The sequence below is a fragment of the Puma concolor genome, chromosome D3 (genome assembly GCF_028749965.1).
Source record: "Puma concolor isolate L17-30 chromosome D3, mPumCon1.1.hap2, whole genome shotgun sequence".
NCBI classification, from domain to species: domain Eukaryota; kingdom Metazoa; phylum Chordata; class Mammalia; order Carnivora; family Felidae; genus Puma; species Puma concolor.
Window position 1 is genome coordinate 53,028,512 of NC_141678.1, and position 21,478 is coordinate 53,049,989.

General features: G+C 38.4%; 1 protein-coding gene across 2 annotated transcripts in view; it reads right to left on the reverse strand.

Moving 5' to 3' along the window:
- Positions 1 to 305: 305 nt before the first annotated feature.
- Positions 306 to 21,478, reverse strand: part of DSC3 (desmocollin 3) — a 49,687-nt gene continuing 28,514 nt past the window's right edge. The window contains exons 10-17 of one of the 2 annotated variants that reach the window (XM_086682672.1): positions 16,388 to 16,644; positions 16,135 to 16,277; positions 14,800 to 15,024; positions 12,367 to 12,591; positions 9,528 to 9,649; positions 4,637 to 4,894; positions 2,561 to 2,603; positions 2,336 to 2,466 (exon numbers count right to left, since the gene is read on the reverse strand). In XM_086682672.1, coding sequence (XP_086538798.1) covers positions 2,577 to 2,603; positions 4,637 to 4,894; positions 9,528 to 9,649; positions 12,367 to 12,591; positions 14,800 to 15,024; positions 16,135 to 16,277; positions 16,388 to 16,644 — 1,257 coding nt within the window. In that variant the 3' untranslated portion in view covers positions 2,336 to 2,466; positions 2,561 to 2,576. Of the gene's footprint in view, positions 2,467 to 2,560; positions 2,604 to 4,636; positions 4,895 to 9,527; positions 9,650 to 12,366; positions 12,592 to 14,799; positions 15,025 to 16,134; positions 16,278 to 16,387; positions 16,645 to 21,478 lie in introns of both variants that reach the window. The other variant, XM_086682671.1, reaches the window with a different exon arrangement.

Genomic DNA, 21,478 nt, shown 5'->3' on the forward strand with positions numbered 1-21,478 from the left:
GATTAATAGAAAAGGGAAGGAAAACGGTGATAGAATCTTTTTACCAAAATTACGTTTTTAAAAGCGTTCAGTATTAGCTCCAAGAAAAGCATTTCATCTCTGGAGCCTTGCTGGTGGGAGTCAGGGAGCCTGAGCTGGAACAGCCATTTGCCAGCTGGCTCCACATTTGTGCATGCAGAAAGAAACTGTGAAGCAAGGCTACTGTTCCATCTAGTGCCCTCTTCCCTTCCCACTGAAACCAGAGAAGTTTAATTAACTGTATACAATTTAAAAAATTGTTCTTAAGTTTATTTTTAAGAGAGAGAGAGAGAGAGAGCGAGTGAGCATGGGAAAGGGACAGAGAGAGAGGCAGATGGAGAATGTGAAGCAGGTTCCACGCTATCAGCCCAGAGCCCGATGCAGGGCTCAAACTCACCAACCACGAGATCATGACCCGAGCTGAAATCAAGAGTTGGACGCTTAACCAACTGAGCCACCCAGGCGCCCCTAACTGTATACAATTTTAAAGAAATTACCCAAATGTACATGAACAATTTCCTAATATGCTTAGTTAATGCAGCACATAAGAACTAAGTATAAGAGGCTCTCTCTTTTTAGAACTTTAGATTCCTATTGTCAGATACATTCGGCTTTATATCATCATCTTCCCTTTTGGTTTTCATTTTATTTTAAATGTTGCATTAACTAATATATATATATATGTGTGTCTCTCTGTGTGTGTGTGTGTGTGTGTGTGTGTGTGTGTGTGTGTGTGCATGTATGTGTTTATCCTTATCCAAAAGTAGAGCATTCCTATGAAAACTTTCATAAACCGAAATGGCATAAAGCAAAGAAGCAATTACCATTCATCTACATGGAAAATTTTTTTAGTGTTCCCAGTCCCAAAATTTAACCTCTCTTAGGCTTCTCTGATACCTTAAGACACATCTTACTAAGTGATGTACAAAATAAATGAAGATAAAGCAGAGATGCTCACAGACACAGTTCAAAGCTGAGGCAGCTTGATACTGAGATGCTGAGTGAAGTTCCCCCGTGGGAAGGAGCTTGGTGGGCCCCCCTTCTCTGCTCTGGGTACACACTGCCTCTATAAGGCTCACTGCAAGGTAAACGCTAAATGCTATCCTCTCTTTTTGCATATAAGCAAAATTCTTCTTCAGGTACCTTTAGGTTAGCAAAAACAGATAGTAATGCAAGGCTTTCATGCAAGTGAAGTGGCGTAACATGAACTTTTGAAAAGTGGGGGATATCACTCTCTCTCTCTCTCTCCTATCTATCTATGTATCTATCTCTCTACTCTCTCTATATCTTCAGTAGTCCTGAATCTCAGGGAAAAAGATGTTAATACTTAGGATTACAATCTCAACAGAAGATCTTTGGTGTGTTTTGTTCAAATACTGACAATAACTCTGTATAGTGAACATAGTTCTCTTTCTTGAGAATAAGGAAACTTAGATATATTCCTCATAATAATCCTTCTCCAAACCATAAAGCACACACTCAAAAGCATAAAAACAACACAATTTTTCAGTCTACAATTTCCTGTTGTAGTTTAACATGGTGGCTATGTATTTTTTAAGACCTTATTAGGGTAACCAAGCAGACAGAACTAACTGCCCTTCATGATCTAGTTGCCAACCAGAAGGAAAATGAAATTCTAGTGGTCTTTGGAGCTACTAACTCAGTGGTACAAAATTTTTAAAGAGCTAAAAATTGCAGTACAGTTTACCATAATGTTTGATATAATCCTATTAACTTAAATCTGGAATAAGAACAGAATTTCTAGCCCAGATAGCTGTTCTATATTCAATCAAGTACAGCATAGTTATCATTGGACTGATATTAACTAAACACATTTGTTGGAAAGCTATCTATAAAGAATAGCAGATCCTTTATAGACCTTAAATCCAATGTTACAGCATGATTTTGCTAGCTATTTATTTTGCAATAAAGAAGGCAAAATATGTTTTAACATTTCAAACTTCTTGGAAAAGATAAGCAACAAATTGCTATAAAACTACAAATTGGTAAATAGTACAATTAAAAATTTAGAAAACTTCATATCTATTTTTCTAATATATATGTTAAAAACACATATCTATATATATTAGAAATTGAAATTCTAATATATATCTAGCTAAATATATACATATATGTATGTATATATATACATATATGTATATATTAGCAATTGAAATTGAACTTTAAATATCCCTTTTGGAAACGTCCAGAATGTCTGGCAAAAACACATCTCATTGTAGCACATTAACATTATCTCTTTGTGCATGTTTCTGCTAATGTAGTAAATTTGGCTCCCAAATTATTTAAAAAGTCAAGGCCATCTTCTTCCTGTTTTTCGCTGCAGCACCCTACAGAACCAGCTGGAGATCCCTTTCCTTCATAGTTATACGTAAGGACATAATCTTGAGATGGCACATGGTTTTCATTCTGATTACACAGATGCAATTTCTGTAAAATAAACAAACAAAAAAAAAGGATTGTATTGTTGTATTATTTTAAGTATTCTTAAACATATGAACATAAAATTTATTATTTTATTTACCTTTTATGTCTAATTTTTAACCAGTGTGTCCTCTAATGGAGTCCTACATACAAAAAATGCACATGATTGGTCGATATCACAACCATACCATAAAGTCAGTATATCTTACATTTCTAGTAATCCATACAAATAAAAAAAAATTATATATATACAAATGTTATATTTATGTATATTTAAATTATCATTAAATGCTTAACTCTAAACTTTCTATCTGGAGTTCAGGCTAGTCCACAAAACGGTGACACTATGCGCGGTGGCCTAGAATTTGACGTTGGATGTCGGAACAGTCCGGGTTTTGAGTCCCAGCTCTGGCTGTACCAGCTACGTGTGTGACTTTGAGCAGGTCACTAAACATCTCTCAGTCTCACTTCTCACTCTCTTTACATCTAAAATGGGAATATACACAGTGACTATCTCACGATAATGATGAAATAATAGCGCATGAAAAATACTCTTCCTTCGCCCAGCACATAGTAAATACTCAAAAAACATTAACTAAAACCACTACTACATGCAGTTTTAAAGTAGGCAAGAATTATCACATTGGTTTCAGAATGACGTTTTCCGAGATAGCCAAAACATGACAAAATAGAGAGATGCGCAAGACATTTTAGTGAAATTAAAAATACTCAACATAACCCGGATTGCAAAAACCAGCCCTTTGCACTGGAGAGGCCATGCATTCAGCCACATCCACCCTCACAGTCTGTTACTGGCCAGCTTGTCTAACCCCCCGGCTCCTCCTCCTCACCTGTGTGCCCCCGCCTCTCTAACCCAGAGCTTATTTCCTTGGCTTATGTTATCAAGTGTCTTTCTTCATGACCACTTTAGCCTCGTATCCCATTATGTGATGTGCACATTAAAGAACACCCCTAGGAGTGCTTCTTAAGCTTCACTCCTTCCCAGCCTGATCTTACATGAATACTGACTGTCTAGAAACAGAAAAGAGATTAACACTTGAATTTGACGGGAAAAAATATGCTATGGACATGCGATAAGCTATAGCCGCGTCACAGAAAGGTGCCTAGTTGCAATCCATTAAAGGATTAAGGGCTTCTGGTCCACTGTTGGTGTTACAATGGTACTGGCACACTCTGATAAAAAGAAAACTTAGTACCAGGAAGAATATTCAATCCAGTGGTTCTCTACCCAGGTGGCACATGTGAATTGCCTGAGGAGTTTAAAAAATAATAATACTAGGGCCGCCTGGGTGGCTTAGTCAGTTAAGTGTGTGACTTGGGCTCAGGTCATGATCTCCCATCTCATGGGTTCCAGTCCCACATTGGACTCTGTACTGACAGCTCAGAGCCTGCAGCCTGCTTCAGATTCTGTGTCTCCCTCTCTCTCTGCCCCTCCCCCACCCTCAAAAATAAATACAAATTTAAAATAATAATAATAATAATAATAAGCCAAACCAATTAAATCCAAATCCTTCAAGGTGGAGCACAGGCATTAATATCTTTTAAAAGCTCCAGGGGGATTTTGATGTGCTCCCAGGACTCAAAAATCATGATTTAATCCCTCCTTTGTTTTACATCCTTGCTGTCCCCTGAATAAAAATGTTTTATATATGAATGGTGCTTTTTACATTAAATATAGTTTATACAGCTCATATTATTTAATGTTCATCCTAGAATTGTGTGCAGATGTTTTGTTTTCAGAGAGAGATGTAGATTTGATTGGGGGAGTTTTTTGATTGTAGGGAGTAAGATTTTTTTTTCACGTTCTTCCATATGAAAATAATTCGTGAGGTAAACTACATCTAGAAGTGGCATGTGGCTTTAGATTGGATATTAGAAACTTCCAGATCTCATGAGATTTTAGAAATTAAAAGAAATATGATAGATGGAATAAAATCTCTTTTATGTTAAATAATGTAACAAAATCAAAGGGCATGGGGGTGGGGAGGCGTGGAGGAGGGCAGTGCTGGGAAGGACCAGAGAATGAAAGAGAAAAGATACGTTGAAAAGATACATAGGGAAAAGCAACTTCTGCAACTGTGTGCTAATTTCAATTTCCTCTTGTTCTACACTTGGATATTTAAACCGTAGAATGGAAACGCTGAGGGAAACTCACTTCACCAAGGCGGGGCTGGGTGAAATTATGCCACTCGGAGTAGGTGTGTCTGCAGGTGTCCGTCTCCACGTGTCCTCCCCTGCAGGAATCCAGGGTGTGATGATGCCCCGTCCCCCGGCACGATTCCAGGGTCTGGTGTCCGCCTTTCACCATTTCAATGGTCTCCTGCCCTCCGTTCTTCATTCCTGATCCTATGGTACCGCAAAAGCCTTGGCCAGAGTTAGTGACTGTCTGGGTCATAAACCCATTGGCAGAACACTGAAATAAAATAAAATAAGACCATTTGTATCAGGAGGAAATGGATCCCAAGTGATAAGAAGGCAAGGGAGAGAGAATGTTTATTCAACGTTTTATTGATTCATCCGTTCATTAACAGACATTTGTATTTTCTAATTGTGTGCCCAGTCTAGGGATACAAAGATGGGCATGATCCCTCACCAGCTCTAAGATTCTCTTATTCCAGTGAGGCAGAAAAATCAGATGATCACTTTAAGAATGTATATGTAGGTGAATGCAGAATGCTATAGGAACACTGAGGAACACATTAAAATCCACATCCAGAGAGAGAAAGTGGAGAAGACTGAGAGTAGGGGCTCCGACTGAGAAATGGGAGGAAACAACCACCACCTGCAGGAAGGTCTACAGGCAAAGGCAACAGGGTGCTCTGGGGGTCTTCAGCTTCAGCCTGTTGAGAGTGGCTGCCACATAGGGTTCAGGGTAAGAGAGGAAGTGGAGAGGTTATAAAAGGCCAGAGAATATAAAGAACCATATGCCATGCTAAAAAAATATAGACTATCATGAAGATTACGGAGACTCAAAGAAGGGTTTTAATAGACAGGCAAGGCACATATTTTTAAAAAGTCATTCTAGGCAATAATGTAAAAGACAAATAAGGAGACAATAAGTTGAGTGTCACAGATATCAGAGAGATATCACAGATATCACCTGAAGCATTCTAGGTGAAACATGATAAGGATCTAAGCCAAAATAGAAGCAAAGATGACTCACAGTGGCTGGACCCCATACAAAGTTTACTGACAGTTAGATGGATGAAGCAGCAAATGGAAGGAATTATTCCTATGTGCTCTGCTTGTGCAACTCCAGATGGCATAATTCCCTGAAGTTGGGATGAAGGATGTGTTTGTGGGTGAGAGGAGGGGGAACAATTCAATTTGGGGCATGGTAAGTTTAAGAAACCTGTGGATGTCCACAATGCATATATGAATATGGGGTCTGGAGCTCAGGTAGGGGAGCTGAGCTGACGCTATAATTCCAGAAGTCACCACCATATAGGTGGTAGTTGAAGTCACAGGGATAAATTATAACACCCAGGGAAAATGGTAGACTAAACAAAAAGAACGCTAATAACAGAACACAAGAACAAATGTTTTAAGGGGTTGGTAAAGGAATTAGAAGACAGAACTGATCTGAAATAGCAACTGAGAGAATGAAGGAATCCAAAAGTCAAACTCTGAAGCCATGCAGAGAGGATTATGGTAAGGAGAAAACATCAAAGTTGTTTAAGAACTGGTCCAAGTAAAGTAATCACCTCTCAGATTCAAGTAAAAGACTGGCCACTGGTGATCTGTGTCAAAAGAATTTCCACGAAGTGCTGAATGAACAGGAACTAATGTCATGGAGAAATCGAGTATTAAATCTCTCAAAGAGTTCAGTTTCAAAGAGAAAGAGACATGGAGGGAACTAGAGCAGACAGAGTTGAGGGAATGTTTGAAGATGAAAAAGACTTGATTCAACAGTAACTTAATGCTGGAACCTCAGTTGGAAGTCTGGGCCATGGGTGAGAAGTCGAGTTACTGTGGCAACCTCAGGGTGTCAGTTCTAATTATAAACTGTTACTTTCAGACAAGACCTCCATTAAAATCAGGCTCCGTTGTGCCATCTTCTTGCCAATTTGGTTTTCTTCTATTGAATATGCAGAGTCTCTAACTAAACTGGAAGATTTTCAAGTTCAGATGATTTGGAATTTCAGATATTTCAGAGTCTGAAATGTATCTATAAATGTCATACATAGTATCTCATTGCCTTGGAAAATTATACCAGAAAGGAGAACTAAAAAGTAGCCATTTGGTGGCGCTGCTGCCCTATATTTTTTGCTTAGGTTGCTGCCACCTTGAAATTCTATTTAAAAAAAAAAAATCCTGATTATCAAATCTCCTTGATGGTATAATTTTTGTCATTATAAATACATGTTCAGAGATCACGCAAGCTAATACCGGGAGACTTGAAGATAAACTAAAACCAAAGCTGAGTCCACAGTTCCTTGTTTCACATTCTATTCTCTGTTCCTTCCTGACCATCTCCAGGTGCTCTGCCCAAAGTTTATTCTCACATGGTATCAACAGCTCCTTTTCCACGTCAATGATTTCCAGATTTAACTTCTCCAGTCCTGACTTTTCAACCAGCTCCTAACCCCATCGGAACTGCCTCTGACTTAAACTTAGCTCGAAAAGTAACATCATCTTTACTCATTGTACTAAAATGAGCTTACCCATTCACTACAAAGTTCTGTTACATTTAAAAAAAATTTTTTTTTAATTTTTTATTTATTTTTGAAAGAGACAGAGTGTGAGTGGGGAGGGGCAGAGAGAGAGAGAGGGAGACACAGAATCTGAAGCAGGCTCTGGGCTATAAGCGGTCAGCACAGAGCCCGACACGGGGCTCGAACTCAGAAACTGCGAGACCCTGACCTGAGCTGAAGTCAGATGCTTAACCGACTGAGCCACCCAGGCGCCCCTGTTACATTTTGCAAAAATATGCCTAAAATTATATTCTGGTATAAATTAATAATCCCAAGTCCTTCTGAGAAGTGCTCCTAACAGAGAACAGGTAAATAGGTGTGAGTATGTTATGGTGAAATGGCCAATTAATACCATCAGCTCCAGCATCAAATGGTAAAGAACAAATATGAAGAACATCTCAATCATTCCATTCTCAGATATAAAATAAGATCTTACTTTGAGCCAAGGGACTATCAGGGACTAAATGGATTTTCTGAATGGAAAAATAATTACAGGGCTCCACATGGAGGCATGTCAAGCACAGGAGGGCTATGACTTTGCATGATGGTGGGAGGAGGTTAAAAAGAGAAAGTCAGTAAGAAAGGTATCTTTGACATATCAAAGGCTTGATATGAAGTCACTGTCCCTGGCTATGGCCTCTGTCACTTTGGCTTCACTTTTTATTTTGTTACTCTAAAGTTAATAAGCTATCATTTACATATTTGAAATACTGATTATCCTTATTTTAATTTTCCAGTTATCATTAGACTACTAGAGTTATCTCCTGCTTAAACTATAGCAAGATTCTAACCCTTGAACTTCCCCATCCTTAGTGTCTTCCTGTTCTCACTGATCACCCTACTGACTCAGCATCATGCTGTTCCCATTATGCCAATCTATGCAGAAAAACTTTCACTGGCCCTTCCTTTCCAAGAAGATAAACCCCAAATCCTTAGTGTGGCATATGATAGCCCCATCTCTTACATCCTCTCCCCCAAAACCCTAAGTTTCAAGCTTCTATTCTAAAACACCATTTCTTCCATCTCAAAACAACTTCTTTACTATTTGTTGAGTAATCCCTAAACTTTGTCATCCCCTTTTTCATTCCTTATTTTTTAATTTCATGTTTATTTCTTTTGAGAGAGAGAGAGAGAGAGAGAGTGAGTGGGGAAGGGGTAGAAAGTGGGGGAGACAGAGAATCCCAAGCAGGCTTTGCGCTGCACAGAGCCCAAGGCAGGGCTCAAACTCATTAACTGCAAGATCATGACCTGAGCTGAAATCAAGACTCAACCAACTGAGGCACCCGGGCGCCCCTCCTGTTTTATTCTTAAGGCTGTTTTCCTCCTCTTTAACTATTCCCACAATCTCTCCACTTTCAACCCCTTCTTACTCTTTCAGCTACAGAGTGATCTGTACATCTTTCACCAGGCCCTTCAGGTTGATCCAGACAACACGAATGCACTTATGTATCACAAGTGTCTTTGAACTAACAGTGCTCTGTCATGGTGCTAATGTTTACTGAAATGTTTCTACTTATTTTTCCCATAGAAGTAGATTCAACTGCTCACAAGTACATTGAAATCTTTTTGAGGGAAAAATATGCCTTGTAAGAACTCTTGAAATATATGCGCCCCCACCCCCAAAGAAGAAGCCTAGTACTAAGCACCTCAGCAGTCCCAAGAAATACATAAGGAAAGAAAGTGGCAATAATCTTCCAAGTAATCTACCCTCCACCATATAAAAATATATATCTCTTTGGTATTTTCTTAATTTATCATCAGAACTTTTAGTAGGTTTTTCCCCCATTATATATGATCAAAGAGAGAAACAAATGATATCTGGAAATGTACATGGTACAGAGCAGCTGAAACACTGTTATTATAATAAATCCACATCAAAAAGTTTTAAATCATAGCACTAGAGGGTGGAAAAATGATAATTAAAACAACACATGTCTTTTTGTAATTTTTTTTCAATGTTTTATTTATTCTTAAGAGAGACAGAAACAGAGCATGAATGAATGAGGGGCAGAATGAGAGAGAAACACAGAATCCAAAGCAGGCTCTAAGCTCCGAGCTGTCAGCACAGAGCCCGATGCGGGGCTTGAACTCACAAGCCATGGGATCATGACCTGAACCGAAGTCAGACACAACTGACTGAGCCACCCAGGCACCCCAAAACAACACATGTTTTAAGAATTCTAATAAATGCCACTACACAAATATCTGAATATCGGCAGATAAAATACTTATGCCTACAAAATCTGACCAAATTAAAAATATAAGTTAACCCCTAAATTTCAAAATAACTTCAGGAGAATCAGTAAAAGAAATTATGGGAGATATTCAGAGATACTCATTTAAAACACTTACCACCTTATCATCTCCAGGTGCTTCTGTGTTTGATATGATTAAGTTTTGCTGTGCTAAATCTTCAGGAAAACCTTTTCTTTTTTTGGCACCAAAAACTCCACATACCAAAGTTAGCAATACAGCTGCATTTAAAAAAAAAAAAAAAGTTTAACATACATAGAATAAAATACTCATCTTTTATTTTTTATTACCTCAAGTGCACAGGAGGAAAACCACTAACCACGGTCCCATGAATTACCTTGGCCTTTCTAAATTAATAGGCCATGATTTAGCTTGGATTTTAAAAATGTGAATTAATTATATGTGTATATATATATATATATATATATATATATATATATATATAAGTTTATTTCTTTTGAGAGACACAGAGACAACCCAAGTGGGGAAGGGGTAGAGACGGGGGGGGGGAGACAGAGAAGAGACAGAGAATCCCAAGCAGGCCCCATTGCAGGGCTCAAACTCATGAAACCGTGATATTGTGACCTGAGCCTAAACTAAGAGTCAGACACATAACCGACTGGGCCATCCAGCAGCCCCATTAATTATATGTATATTTTGATAACAGTTCTTTTAAGGGTTCGAATTCTATCTACCATGCATGTTAAAGTATTCACAATCGTGGATTAAATAGTAAATTTTCAAAAATTCAATGACATTAATTTAAGACAGAGACTTTAAGAGATTTACTCATTCCCAAAACAAACGGTTTGCCTGTATGAAAAGCATGACAAACATACTTTTTTTCTAGAATATCTTATCTCCAAGTATCTTAATTAAAACTACTCCGTATTTTGTCTATTCCAAATTTTCATTCTATGTCATACCTGTGGGAGGTTGAAATATGTGTCAATAAGACTAGCAATAATAATAATAACGGTTAATAATCACAGTTCCTTACAATGTTCCACAGGCGCCTCCACCAAGGATGGCCAAACTGCAGCCCCAAACCCCTTCCCATGAATTTTTTGGATGACCACATGTTTTTGAATGGCCCATGAACTATGGTTTTTACATTTTTAAATGTTTTTTTTTTAAATCAAAAGAATAGTAGTTCATTACATGTGAAAATTATATGAAAGTCAAAGTTTAGCATCCATTAATAAAGTTCTTTTGGAACGCAGGCATGCCCATCACTTAAATATTTTCTATGGCTGCTTTCCTACTAGCAGGGTAGATTTCCCTGGTTATACGTGAAACCACATGGCCTGCAAAATGTAAAATATATACTATCCAGCCCTTTACAGAAAAAGGGTACCAGTCTCCGCCTGTTCTATGTGGCCACTTGTTAAACTTTCTGGTTCCGTGTCCTCCCCCACTCTCTTGATCCACTCCACTCCAGCCACACCAGTGCCCCCGTCATGCCTTGACTCCTCCAGCCACCCTCTCACCTCAGGGCCTTTGTGCTGACCTCTGACTGAAAAACTCTTTCCCCCAAGTACTGTACTTAGCTGACTCTTTGACCTTTCACAAAAATCATTGAAGATAACCTTGTCAGGCCTGCCAAACCATCCACTGAAAACCGGAGTCACTAGCCCTAATCACCCCCCCCAACACCACACACACACACACACACACACACACACACACACACACACACGCTCCACAGCACTACAGCTCCTAATTATTTCGCTCTATTTTTTCCTCCACAGCATTTCACTTATTTATTAGTTTACTGTCACAAGGCACACTGTTTGCATTTGGTTTTGTCTGTTTTGTTCACTGATGACTCCCAAGCACCTGGACAATTTCTGGAATATAGTAGGTGCTCAATGTATATTGATTTTGTTGAGTTCTTGAAAAATAATGAGCATTGTACTGTTCGAAGCTTTTCACATGAGTTACCCAATTAATGCTCAGTGCTGCCCCATAAAGGAAGCTACAAATACCCCCTTTCACAGATGAGGAAACTGAAGCACAGTTAAGTAACTCGCCTCCGGTCTCATGGCTTGCAAATGATAGAGCTGGGTTACGAACTCAATGGTTTGGTGCCTGGGTCTTGCTCTTAACCACTAGTCCTATCACAGAACAAAGGAACAACAGCTAATCTAGGCTGGAAGAGTGGATGGAAATAAAAAAAAAAAAAAAAAAAAGGATAAAATATGGTACCATTGGGAATGACACAACTGACAAGCAAGAGGTTAAAAAAATCCAAAACTGGCAAGATACACCCAAGAAGAGATATTGCTGTGATCCGAGTAAGTGCCCTAAGTCCGTGGCTGAATGATGACAAGAGATCACAGTGGCTTATAGTGGACTTTCATACAGCAGTAGTCTTAGAGTGTTGATTTTGCCCTAAAAGGGGTAGTACTAGGACCAAGAAATGGAAACTATACGTTGCCAGATTTGGAAAAATCTAAGGAACTTTAAGCAGCCCTGTCCAAATATGAAATTTTGTATCACAAAAAGGATCTTGTTCCTTCTTCCCGAAAATATTCCATCAGAAATCTGATAATAACACGAAGCAATTTGTAATGAGGACTCACCGCGGCTGGACAGTTGGACAGGATTACTTTTTAAAGACCTTTTCCTGCACTCAGACATTTGTGAGATAGATAGATAGATAGATAGAGATAGAGATTTTTTTAGTTTCTTTTTTAATGTTTATTTTTGAAACAGAGAGACAGAGCACCAGCGGGGGAGGGGCAGAGAGAGAGGGAAACACAGAATAGGAAGCAGGCTCCCGGCTCTGAGCTGTCAGCACAGAGCTTGATGTAGGGCTAGAACTCAGGGACTGCAAGATCATGACCGGGAGCCGAAATCAGACGCTCAACCGACTAAGCCACCCAGGGCCCCTTTTTGTGATATATTTTAACTTTAAGTAGGCAAAAGGACTTACAAAATAGTAATGCTATGCCCAGCAGTATGGCCAGGATCGCCCATTTTCCGAGTATTACTCCTGCGCTCCTTCGGGTCGGCAGACATTGACTTGGATGAGTACAATCACACAGATTAACTCTCACGGTTTTTGTTGCAGATTGACCTTCTCTATCTTTTACAGTAATAGGAACACTATATTCCTGAAATTCAGCATTTTTCTGATATGAAAGACGGGCAGCTGTATCTGAAAGAAAATGAAAGAATTATATTTTTAATGGACATTTACTTCTAGCATTTGTTTCATCACACTTGTTTCTAAACATGTTATTCTCAAGGAACCACCTGCCACATGAAAATGAATAAAAATGGACAACCACCTTCTATTATTCTATCTTCTATTCTATTCTTAGTGCTACCTTTATCAGCACTAATATTACCATGTATGTGTTGCCCATCGTAACTTTCTAGAAGAGAGGCTTAGAGAAATAACTTGGCATTGGAGTGACCCAGTAGCATTTCTGCAGTATTTAATATTACTTATCTATATCCTTATTTACGAACCAATGATGCTAGATTGGCTCTTGACACACACTTCAACCATTTTTCTATAGTACCAGTTTATGGTACTTATAAAGAATTAACAATTGTTACACACAAAGCATGTCCGAAGTCAACATTCTCTTATCCATTTATTTTCTGGTATCTGTCCATTATCTTTATGTACAAGGTAACTTTTCAAAGTACAATAGACCCTTTGTTATTATGCCTTCCCTCTAGAAGTAATCTCAATACCACAAAGCTAGTTAATGCCACCCAGGCTGGGTATAAGGCTGACATAAAAACAGATGTATCTGTATCATAACAATATGTTCTTATCAACTATGATATTTCCCCAATAGTCTTGATACCTACTGTAATGACTTTATTATCAACTGATCAAAAGCTCCATGCATTTTCAATGCCAATCACAACCTTCTGAGTTTTGCAGTAAGTGAAATGAGGAAGTAGCACCATGCACATCCTGGAAGTCATCTGTAATGTCTAAGCCTTTCTTAAACGCACTGTTGCAGCTGTTAAGAACTTCAAAGATTTCTGCCTGCATCTCAAATGTAGAGCTCCCCAGAGGAGAGTGAATTACTGCTAAGGTTTAGATGGAACCCTCCCATGTCCTATTGTGGCTAAGGTAAAATCCTCCAAATTCCTCTCCTCCCTCAAGACCACAAGCTGTACCATAGTCACCTCTGCTGTCCTTGTCACTCAACTCTGCCCTCTTCAAACTGTCCTGTCACCAATGTCACCTTGTTAAGACAAATCTGGGCACAGCATTCCTTACTGGCACACTCCCAGTGCATTCCTGCTGTCACCGACTGTACAAAAGTCAGTCTCCTCAGCCTACTACATAAGGTGCTTCATCACCAGATTCCATAGCCACTCCCCCGAACCCCTCTCTGGGCATTCCTGCTAAAACCTAAACTCTAACACTGGTTTATTTATCCCCTTAGCATTTTCCTTCTTTATGCATATTTATTAACCAATTATTTATTAAACAAACACTTATTAAGCAGTTAGTATCTACTTAAGCACTGGGCTAGGTGCTGGCGAAACACAAATGAATCACAATTATCCTGAGAAACTCATGTATTGGAGAAGAAAGGTAAGCAGGTGATAACACAACACAAAAGGAGCTATAATAAAGGTACAAAAGGTCATGGTGCTACTGCTTCTACTTCAAGAAAGACTTCGTAGATGTGAGCATCTGAATTGCCGTCATGTCTGTCTCGTAAATCTCTACGTGTATCACCAGGGTCAGAACGGTGCATAGTAGATGGTAGGGGCTCCATAAGAACCTCATGAATTAATACCAAGCTATGAAATGGGAAGGGTAGTATTCTCGGCAGAAGGGACAGCATACACAAAAATCCAATTGTATGGAAGAGAATGGATAGTAAGAAAACAGCAGTGAATGGTGGCTGAAATATAGAACTACACTCCCCCAGAAATCACTATCACAGGATGCTGTCCTGACGGCTCCCATCCAACATCTCTGTCCATAGCTCACCATGCTTTTTTCCAGAACACCATAGAGCGCTTGCCTCCTATACCCACATTCTCATTTCCAGAGTTTGCTTACACTAAAATTTAAACGCCCCATCTCTGTTCTCTCTTCACCTCCCTGGAGTCACTTTAAAACCACACCGGAAACAATTCGTCTTAATGATAAGTTGCCCAATATTTTCAGCAAAGCTTTCTTGTCTTTGTTGTAAATGTAAATTTTGCCTTCATAAAAAATGATAATTTCTTTCATTTTATATACAATATAAAGACCCCATCATAATATTTGTAAGTTGTCGAATTAGGCTTCTAAAATATGTCAATGAGAATATTTTAGCAAACAAGCAAATTCACCCTCAGTTATTTTAGAGCATATAAATCGTTACTGTTCATTAAATACCATTAACTTTGGTGAGGGTCCACATTCTGTTCATTTCTGGAGAAGTGTCTGCCAAGCTGAAATAAAATGGAGGGCCATGGATAGGTTCATCGGGATCGACAGCTGAAATGTCAGTATACCTCATCCTTGGTTTGCAAATTGTTACATAACTTTGAAGTATTTCTGGTGGGTTATCATTCATATCTTCAATGTTAACCACAAGTGTTCCAGTACACGATCTACCATCTAGGAAGAAAGGTAAAAGATTTAGTGTAGTTTTATGCGTTAACATTTTCTTAATAAAATAAATTAACTACCTTCTATATATGATATATGTTTCCTCAAATAAGCTGATATTAGAAAAAATGGTAAATAAGAATGTAGAAGAATAAATGAAACCTGTGGATCATCTAAAATGAGTACTGCCATTGATAATATCAGTTACAACTGCCAATAAACTTTTTGCCAGGATCTCTACCAAACAAGAAAAATCAATGTGTGAACTCTGTATTCGCAGGGGTCCCCTCTGGTACAGATGTTAATGAGCACTAGAAAGGCTACAAAAAGTTATTCTAATCTTGGTACACATTTAATCCACTTAGCAAGATTTTGAAAACATATGATGCTTGGGTTCCCCAAATATTCTGATTCATTTCATCTAAGTCAATGCTACAAAATGATTTTTTTAATTTTTTAAATGTTTATTTATTTTTGAGAGAGAGACAGAACGTGAGCATGGGAGGGACAGAGAGAGTGGGAGACACAGAATCCGAAGCAGGTTTCAGGCTCTGAGCTGTCAGCACAGAGCCCCATGCAGGGCTTGAACTCACGGTGAGATCGTGACCTGAGCCGACGTGGGATACTTAACTGACTGAGGCACCCAGGTGCCCCTACAAAATGATTTTTTAAGTGCCCCAAGTTATTATAATATGAAGCCAGGGTTAAGAAACTCTGAGTTGTTTTAAGCAACAGAATTCAAGCAAAGGGTCACTGTGACCTAATAATCAGCTAGGTTACTCAAAGATTCGATTTAAAATGGCATGAAAAGATCTAGAAGATTCTGGTGAGATCGTCTCATCCGATCCAAGACTTAAGTTTCCTCTTTGCCCTCCAACAAAGAGATCTATAAGCATGTGAGGTCCCACCATGCTGGGGATATAAAGATAAATAAATGGCTTGTTGTTGCTATGAAGGTTCACCTCGTTAAATGATTAAGGGAAATAGGAACCGTCTTCAAAGTAATTTCTGACAATTCAAAAATACCTATCACAACAATTCTGCACAATAATAATTGCAGCTTATTGTCCAATTCCTCCTAAGATACCATATTAAATAAAATTAACATTTTTTTTTTACCTTGGTCTATTGCCAGGACTGTTATATTATATAAGTCATTTCTGGGAGTCATGGCCTCCCGGTCCAGGATTTTGGAAGTTGTGATTGACCCTGAAATCTCATCAATGGTGATCCATCCTTTAGGATCATGCAATTTTTTGTACCTATTAATATAAAATAAAAAGTCTTCAGCAATATAAAACATATTAAAATAAATTACTGTATCAATTATTACAAATACATTATTAGTATGTGGTTACAGACTTCTTCATACCTTATGCCGCTGGCACTTCTAGTTTCAGGGTCATATGCCTTATAACCATTGACCTTTGACCCCACTGCTGAGTGTTCTTGAATCCGTACATACTGGGCTGCAGGGCTACATTCGGGTCCTTCATCCTGATCCCTCACGTGAACTGTGACCAAGGCTCTGTTCATGGTTGTTCTGAGTGCAAAATCTCGAGTAAATGGAGCTTCATTGCTTACTCCAATTTCCAGGGTCACTTGGTGGTTTTCTTCATAATTCAGCGGCTTTTTAAAAAAGCACATGCATATCAGCATCAGTGTAAAATACCTTCGGAATTTCAAACAACAAGTGAGCATCTGCAAATACGAACAGTGGTGCATAAATTCTATGCTCCCATTCAATCAATATGGACTTTTACCATTTGCTAAAGAGAGAGGTGATTCTTCACTAATCCTTTAGCAAGAGTGGTCCAAAAGTTTCTACAGATGGTTTTATGGAGTTGTGGAAAAACAATTCCAGTTATACTCTCATAGTTCATTCTTACTAAGGAAGATTATTCTGAACCTGGAGACAATGCAGAGAGATGACAGTGTTTTTATGACCCTGCTTTAGAGCGCTAACAGACCAGCCGAAGGGGCATCTAACTCCAGGGGAACGCAATTTTGTTTGACTCACTATTTCCTATTGACTATGTCCATTTCCTTAACCACCACACTATAATCCTTCTGCTACACTATGCTGCTTAATTGGTTCACCAGCCTCTAAAAATATTTAAGTGAATCCTTTGATTATAATTGATTTTTAGACAGCAAATCAAGCAAACCCATAATAACATTATTTTACATTGTACTGCAAATTTGAAGTATTTTTTTTTATTTGATTCTCTTTCTGCTTATCAAAACCATCACTGGCAGACCATTGAACAAAATAAAAAATGAGGAGTAACATTTTTATTTTAAACCTTTCCCCATACCTAGCTATTATCAAGCTAAGATACTAATATCATAAGTCTGCTAAGAAGTCAAGAAAATTTCTGAATCTTAGAATCCACAAAATATGGGTGAAACTTTTTAAAAATGTTTTATGAACATTCTAGAAAACAGAGAGGCAAGAAGGGAAAAAGAATTAATACGTTTATCTATTGCTAATGAACACTCTCACAAATTACATGTGTTGATATATGATCATGCAGAGAATGAAAGCATTCATTGGAGATGAGGCATGGATAGAAAGTCAGGAAACAGCTGCTGCTCTGGGGGAGGTGCAGTGATTTGATCAGGGCCACTTACTAATGCCTTAGAATTTCTTTATGTAATTTTTCAAGGTTTGCACTGCATATTGGTTTAGAGGCTTAAAACTCTGCAAGATTGGAAATCTAGTAGGATGAAATCAGCGATCAATGAAAAACCAGGAATTCTCTTCCACCACACGGTAGCTTTAATGTTTCATCAATTTATTTTATATTTTTAATATTTATTTCTTTCGGGGAGAGTGCAAGTGGAGGAAGGGCCGAGAGAAGAGGACAGAGGATCCAAAGTGGGCTGTGCACTGACAGGCTAGCAGCTGTGAGCCCAACGTGGGGCTCGAACTCACAAACCGTGAGATCATGACCTGCAGTAAATAAAGTTGGACACTCAACCGACTGAGCCACCCAGGCACCTGTTTCATCAACTAAAAAAATGTTCAAAAATATCTTATCTCTGCACTGAGATGCTAGTATCTCACTAGAAAATGAAGTGCTGTTTTATGGCGGACTCTCTATGTTGAGAATGACCAAGTAGAGTATCTTCTTCATCAAGCCCATGTGCAACTGCCGCTGCTCAAATAGAAAGGAAATGCTGAGATGGAAATATTACCCAGGACTGAGCTGAAGACTGCATCAGCTCAGGGTCTACAGTTCCAGAGAAGTTCTCCGACATGGACAATTATAACACAAGACCCAAGAACATGTAAGGCTTCTAAAAATAGAATAATAATATCCTACAGTTCACCAAGTGTTTTCACTTTCATTATTATAATTGAATAGCTACTAGGGAGGCAGAGAGAAGTATTATTTATATTCTATAGATAATACAGAGGCTAATTTCCAAGATCACATAGCTATGCAAAGCAATTGAACATGGTGCTTAAGAGCATGTACTTGGAATCAAAGAGACCTTCACTCAAATCCTGTCCTCCTGCATCCTAGCTGTGTCACTTTGGGTAAGTTTCTTAATCTCTCTGACACTAAGTTTCGTCCTCTGCACAACTGTTGTAAGAATAACATTTACTTAACATTGTAAGCCCACAGCGAGTGCTTTACACTATAGGTTTTAGTAATCTCTCCGGCTGTCACGCAGCCAGTCGAAAGAAAAAGGTGATGTATTTTTTGTTAACATCCAATATGATGCATAATAGGAGACACAAACTAACAAGACAATGTTTGGAAGCTTTGTTCAGATAAAGAAGTATATTTGAGCAATCTTTGGCTTGAATTACTGATTATTTAATTCTTTTTTGGTATAGAGGAATGAATAAAGTTCATTCCTATCCATTATTAAGTACATAGCCTATGTGAAAGAAAGATGGATTTCAAAATGCCTTGGTTATACAGTGTTTGATTTTAAAATAGAAGATACCTCATCAATGTTACAAAGTACTTACATATATAACTTAAGTACACGAACACAAATCTCTAGCAAGGTAAAAGATAAGGTACGTTTACATTTTTTAAATATTTGTTTACTTATTTTGAGACAGAGAGAAAGCAAGTGGTGGAGGGGCAGAGAGAGAGGGAGAGAAAGAATCCCAAGCAGACTCCACGCTATCAATGCAGAGCCTGACGCAGGGCTCAATCTCACAGACCAAAAAATCATGACCTGAGCTGATATCAAGAGTCAGACACTTAACCGACTGAGCCACACAGGCTCCCCAAGGATACAATAACTTTAAAGACCAGTGCGGTTACCAAAGGATCTCTGTAATGAATTCAGATTTTCTAAGGGGTTACGTAAAATATAGAAAGGAAGATATACCAGAGAGAATGCAAATTTTATTGCCCAAAATGTTAGAGAATATTATGAATGGCTTAAAGAAAGAAGGAAGGTAAAAATACCAAAGGAGCTAATAATAACAGAGGAAAGAGATAATTTAAAGAGTAAACTCAGATGGGGCGCCTGGGTGGCTCAGTCGGTTGAGCGTCCAGCTTCGGCTCGGGTCATGATCTCACAGTTTGTGGGTTCAAGCCCCACATCAGACTCTGTACTGATGGCTCAGAGCCTGGAGCCTGCTTCAGATTCTGTGTCTCCCTCTCTCTCTGCTCCTACCCTGCTCATGCTCTGTCTCTCTCTCTCTCTCCTTCAAAAATAAATAAAAAACATTTAAAAAAAAAAAAGAGTAAACTCATAGAAGTAGAAATTTATTGAAGATACAAAAAGAGAAGACCTCCTTGTGCAACTGAAGTCATGATTTTATCAAGCCATGTAACCCAAGTATGGGAAAGAGGAGAGCTAAAGGGAACATGACCCAAGGGTAGCACGCAGGAAGAATAGCACAGTAGCTCTGATGAAGGGTTCTGCATCAGGAATGTCTCAGTTTGCATCCTGGATCTGTCACCTTGTATCTCTATGAATGGGGGCAAGTGACTTTACTTCTTTTGACTCAGCCTCTTCATCTGAAAATGGGAAGAATGATAGGAATAACCACTGGGTTGTTATGAAAGTTAAAAATAAATCTTTGGAGTCCTGTATATTTTTGGAGGTTTTTTTTTTTCCTTTACAATTTCAAAACATGGGAAAAGCAGCAAAATAAATTAATTTTATAAAGCATACCTAATATTGATTTAAACAGAAACTGTGCAAATTAAGAAAACTATATTTTTTATTGTAAAATGGGGATAATAATAGTATCGTATCCTAAAGGGGATATGACAACTAGTTAAAACCTACGTAAGGTGTTTAGTATCATTCCCTTGACATGAAAGGTGATCAGTACTTGGTAACTACTTTTAAAATTCTAAAAGAATTTCCTAGATATAAGAACTAGGATAGGGCGACTGGGTGGCTCAGTTGGTTAAGTGTCCGACTTCAGCCCAGGTCATGATCTCACAGTCTGTGAGTTCGAGCCCCGCATCGGGCTCTGGGCTCACAGCTCAGAGCCTGGGGCCTGCTTCAGATTCTGTGTCTTCCTCTCTTTCTGCCCCTCCCCTGTTCATGCTTTGTCTCTCTCTCTCTCTCAAAAATAAATAAAAACATTTAAAAAATGTAAAAAAATAACTAGGATATAATTATCAGTGCAACTATCTTATGTTTAAAGATAACGGGATTAAATGCATATAAATTTTCTTGCAGAGGGAGGGGTGTGTGGATTTTCTATATTCTTCATATGTCCAATTAACTTAAACTGAACCAGTGAAAAAAAGTAAAGTATCACCATGTAATTGCTCTCTCTCCTAAAGAATCCTGGGATGGTACCCAGAAGCTGTTCACCAGAAATAAAATATTTCACCAGATGTTTATTAGTCACATGGAGTAAGAGATATTCTAGAATACAGTCTATTATTCCTGAAAATATGTGCAAACATCTTTCTTAACGTCTCTGTGATAAACATTCCTTGAGGAGAAAAAATCCACTCTGAATATGAAAAAAATCAAATGTGCCAACATACTATGATTTTTTTTAAAGCTTCCTAAAATTCATTTTGTATTGGTCAAAAAACTCATAATAAAAATTTAATTCCTAGCATTACTTGATTTGGCCTCCCGAACCAAGATAAAATTATTGTGATTTAAAAAATAATAATAACAGGTCTTTAATAATGGCCTTGAATAGAGAGAACTGAGAAGTAGCCTTCTAACCAAGCAGTAGATACAAAACACTCTAAAAGGTCTGAGCATGGGTCTTTGACCTGAGCTACCGCAGCTGGCATAATCTACCCATCTTGGATCTCAAACTATTCCTTTGACTTATTTCTAGAAAGAAGGAAAGGTGGGGTTGAGGGGTATGCAGAGGAAGGTGTACGGGAGAAAACTTTAACAAAACATCTGTTGCCAATCACATCAATTTTGAGGCAAATGCTTGTCCAGCTTTGGAAACTGATGCATAGCAGCCTTTTTCAAAAGAATTACACACCACAGACCC